A 3,925-nucleotide genomic window follows, 5' to 3' on the forward strand; every position below is an offset into this window, starting at 1 on the left:
AGGAAAAGGTTTGGGGTCCCCATCATCTGCTGCTGTTTGAACTCGATGGGGACAGGTAGGGACAGTCCCCCAGAGGTGACGTGCTCCTGGGAGCTGGTCACAGCCCTGGGCTCCCCGGGCTGGGAGTGGCAGAGCTCAGAGTGCCACGTGGATGTGTGGGGTGGGGTCTGCACGGCTAGGGCAGGACGGGCACAGCTAAATTCCCCTGCAGGGGAGGGGGCCGGGGCACGAGGGGATGGCTGTGGGGCGTCTGTCTGGGTCCCTGAGCTCAGCAGGTCACCCCAGTTCAAACTGTCCATGCTCTATGCAGGTGATACTTGGCTGGAGGAGACAGAGGAGACCTCGGTCTTGCTCTGGGATACGGTGGAGGAGGTGTCTTCATCCCCAAAGGGGTTCTTGCCGCAGCAGATTGTGGTGATCATGCAGTTACGGAACTGGGGAGGGGAGAGAAAGGACAATGGTGGCACTGGGGAAGTGCCACAGGACCAGGAGACCCTGGATGGACTGAGATCCTTCTAGGAAGGAGCAACGTGCCCATGGAGCCCCCAGACGCGCTGCCCAGCCCCCGGGGTGCCTCACCTGTTTGTTCATGAGCACGTAGATGATGGGGTTGTAGAGGGAGGAGCTCTTGGAGAAGAAGGCAGGCACTGCCATCAGCGTGGCCGTGAAGTCGGCGCCCTTGTTGGTGAAGATCCAGAACGCCACCACGGCGTAGGGCGTCCAGGCCAGCATGAAGCCCAGCACCATGAGGATCACCATCCGCGTCACCTCCTTCTCCGCCTTCTGGGTGGTGGCCGATTCCTGCTGCTGGGCAGCTGCCTGTGCGCACAGAGGGCGGTGAGGGGCAGCTCTGCACCCCCAGCCCACATCCCCCAGTCCTGCTGGAGCCACCCCCCCATCCCCATCCGTCCCCTCCGGCCATTACCTCGCGGACTTTGCAAACGAGGCGCCCGTAGGAGAAGAAGATGATGACGACGGGGATGATGAAGTGGATGACGAACATGTAGAGCACGTAGGACTCGTTGTGGAAGTCGGGGTTGTGGGTGTAGTAGTCGGGCCCGCAGGAGCACTGCATCCCCTCCGGGATGTACCTGGCAGGGAGAAAGGTCGGAATCTGCTCCTTGGGGGCAACAGGGATGGAATTCCCTGAGGATGGGGGATGCTGGGAGGGTGGTACAGGTGGTTTGGGTGCGCTTGAGTGTCAGCTTGCTGCAACACTCCCTCCCTCCCATGGGAACAGGACCTTCATTTCCCTCCTCCAAGGCCAAGCACTTCCCTGCCAGGAGCCACCTGCTCTCTCTGCAGGGATGGAGGGATCGGGAGCTGCTGGGGATGCTGGGGCTCACCTGGACCAGCCGAAGAGCGGCGGGGCGGCGCAGGAAATGGCCATGACCCAGGTGAAAGCGATGCCCATCATGGCGTGGCTGGCGGAGAAGCGGAAGTTGCCCATGGGCTTGCAGATGACAATGTAGCGCTCGATGGCCAGGACAACCAGGGACCACAGGGCAACCTGGCCTGCAGGGAGGAGAGGGAGAGCCCACAGAGTGGTCAGAGCCCCTCAGGCTCCACCTTCCCTTGGTGCTTCCAGAGGAGAGCTGGGGATCAGCGTGGGATAAGCAGCATCCTGCTAGGAAACTGGGAATCCTCCACCCATAATGTGCAGAAGCTCTGGGAGCTGAGGGGATGCTGGGGGCGGAGGAGTTTTAATAAATTAAGAATCAAGGGAGTGAATCCCACCTGGGCGTGAGGAAGCACAATTCCTGGCAATGCTGCCAGATGCCTCCAAACCTGTTGATTCCTTTAAATTGTGCATTTCACGAGCCTTCTGCTGGCGCTGGATCGGGGGAGGTGCAGGGAGGGGGGGACTGTGTGGGTGGGAAACGTGCCCATGTATTTATGAGGGATAATTAAACTTCAGGGGATTTGGGAGCGTTTAGTCGGTGCTGTAAGCCTGCTAATGCCCCCAGCTGTGATAAGCTGCTGATAACGACACCCTGTGCTGGGATTCGCTGGGGACCTGCTGCTCGAACAGCCGCTGCTTCCCAGCCAACTTCCTTCCCTGGGAACAGGAGCCTCCTCCTCCTCTGAGAGGTACAAACATTGGAAAGGCAAAATAACGCTGCCCAAGGCTCACTGAGCAGGGATGGAGCAGCCTTTGGGATGTCCAGACCCCAAAACCAAGCCTTTCCTTGCTCCTTGGCTTGGATCAGGATGTTCAGCTGTGCCTTTGGCAGAATATCTGTATTTTTAAAATGTGTATTTCCAGAGCAGCATCATTGTGGGAAATGGCACCGTTTAGGGAAGGAAAGCAAAGTCCCTGTGGTGGCTCTGGGTCCCTCCAACAAGGACTGGTGGCTGTCAGATCCATCACGAGGTGTGGCGTGGGCAGGGCTGGCTGCGTGGGCTCTGGCTGCCGAGTGAATTCTCCCTGTTTTTCTGCAGGGCAAAGTGTTGGCAGCACTCGTGTGTGTCCCTGAGAAATGCCTCAAGGAAAATCCCAAGGGCACCCAAATCTGGGGCAGCTGGGACAGAGCTGAGCCATCCTTGAGGAGCCTGGGAACTGCCCTGGATCCTCCTCACCTTCCTTTTGCCCCTGGATAAGCTCTGAGCCCTCTCAACTCTCCACACCTCTAGCTCTTCTGTGGGGTTCCCTTCCTGAGGGATTTATCTTCCCCTTCTAAACCCTCCATTTCCCCAAAAGGGAAGCCTTTGGGTAAATGAATAATCACAGAATTGTGAAGGTTGGGAAAAGACCTCTAAGGTGATCAAGCCCAAGCCTGTTCTTGGTCCAAGCTGCTTGGCGTTGATTTGGGAACACGCTGTGGTCCTCCCTGGCAGGTCTCTGGTAACCACCTTGGTGTGACACCCCCAGTGACCAGCAGGGCCAGGTGACCCCAGGCTGGATCCTGCGAACAAGGATCCCTTCCCAGGCTTCCTTTCCCTGCCACCATGCCATGGAGGCTCCTTGCTGTCAAGGTCAAACACGCAGAAATCTCTTTTCCTCCCCCATTTTAAGCCCCGCACGTGGAGGAACAATGCTGCACATCCCAACAGCGCCACGAAGGGATGGAACCAGACTCCCAAAGCCCTGGAGGAGGAAGCCCCAAGCCCCCATTCCCATCCCTTACCTCCCAGCGTGGCAAAGAATCCCTCCACAGCACAGCCAATGGGGCCGAACACGAAGTAGCCGTTCCAGGCGGTGTAGAAGGTGACGGTGAAACCAAAGCAGGCCATGCACAGGTCAGCCACCGCCAGGTTGACCAGGATGTAGTTGAGAGGCTGCCGCAGCTTCTTGTGCTTGAAGGTGACCAGGAGGGTGAGGAAGTTGATGGGGAAGCCGGTGGAGATGAGGAAGAAGATGTAGCAGCACACGAGGCGGTATTTCCAGGGCTCGGCCAGGTAGTACTGCGGGTACTCGAAGGGGCTCCGCACCACCCCGGTCTTGTTGGACATAGGCACGTAAAAATTGATCCCCTCCGTCCCGTTCATGCTGCCCTGGCTACGGGAGCTGCTCTGCCGGAGGGGTTTTCTGCAATGAACTGCGTTCTGACCCTGATGAATCAAAAAAGGGAAGCCCCCACCCCCTCCCAACGCGGACAGTGCGCAGTGAGAGGGTTCCCCTCCGAGCCAAAAAATGAACGAATTGCAAGGAGCAGCAGAAGCGGAGGGGATGGATGCGGTGCCCTGCCCTGCGCCGCGCCGGGGGCTGGCGGTGCCGCGCCCCGGGGTGGTTTTATACCCTCCGGCCTCCTCGAGGGAGGGGGGAGGCTGATGAGGGGCTCGGCTAACTTTGTGTGACAAGGGCAACGGGATTGAGAGGGGTTGATGGTTTAAGCGCCCTCTAAGCAGCCAGTTGGCCCCAAAACCTGCATTAAAGAGTATTAATTGCCATTAAGTGTTTAATGTTGTTTAAGGTGTTTGGGGC

The 3,925-nt window shown here is 58.4% G+C and overlaps 1 protein-coding gene across 1 annotated transcript; it reads right to left on the reverse strand.

Annotated features, from left to right (window-relative positions):
• Nucleotides 1-302: 302 nt before the first annotated feature.
• On the reverse strand, nt 303-3,489 carry LOC311162321 (green-sensitive opsin; the record flags this gene model as incomplete). The annotated part of the gene is made up of 5 exons (XM_084220606.1): nt 303-434; nt 580-819; nt 926-1,091; nt 1,347-1,515; nt 3,129-3,489. 5 exons carry the CDS (start codon nt 3,487-3,489, stop codon nt 303-305), a joined length of 1,068 nt encoding a protein of 355 aa, XP_084076732.1.
• Nucleotides 3,490-3,925: the final 436 nt, after the last annotated feature.

This window comes from Fringilla coelebs (assembly GCF_963513975.1).
Source record: "Fringilla coelebs genome assembly, chromosome: 23".
Taxonomy (NCBI): Eukaryota; Metazoa; Chordata; class Aves; order Passeriformes; family Fringillidae; genus Fringilla; species Fringilla coelebs.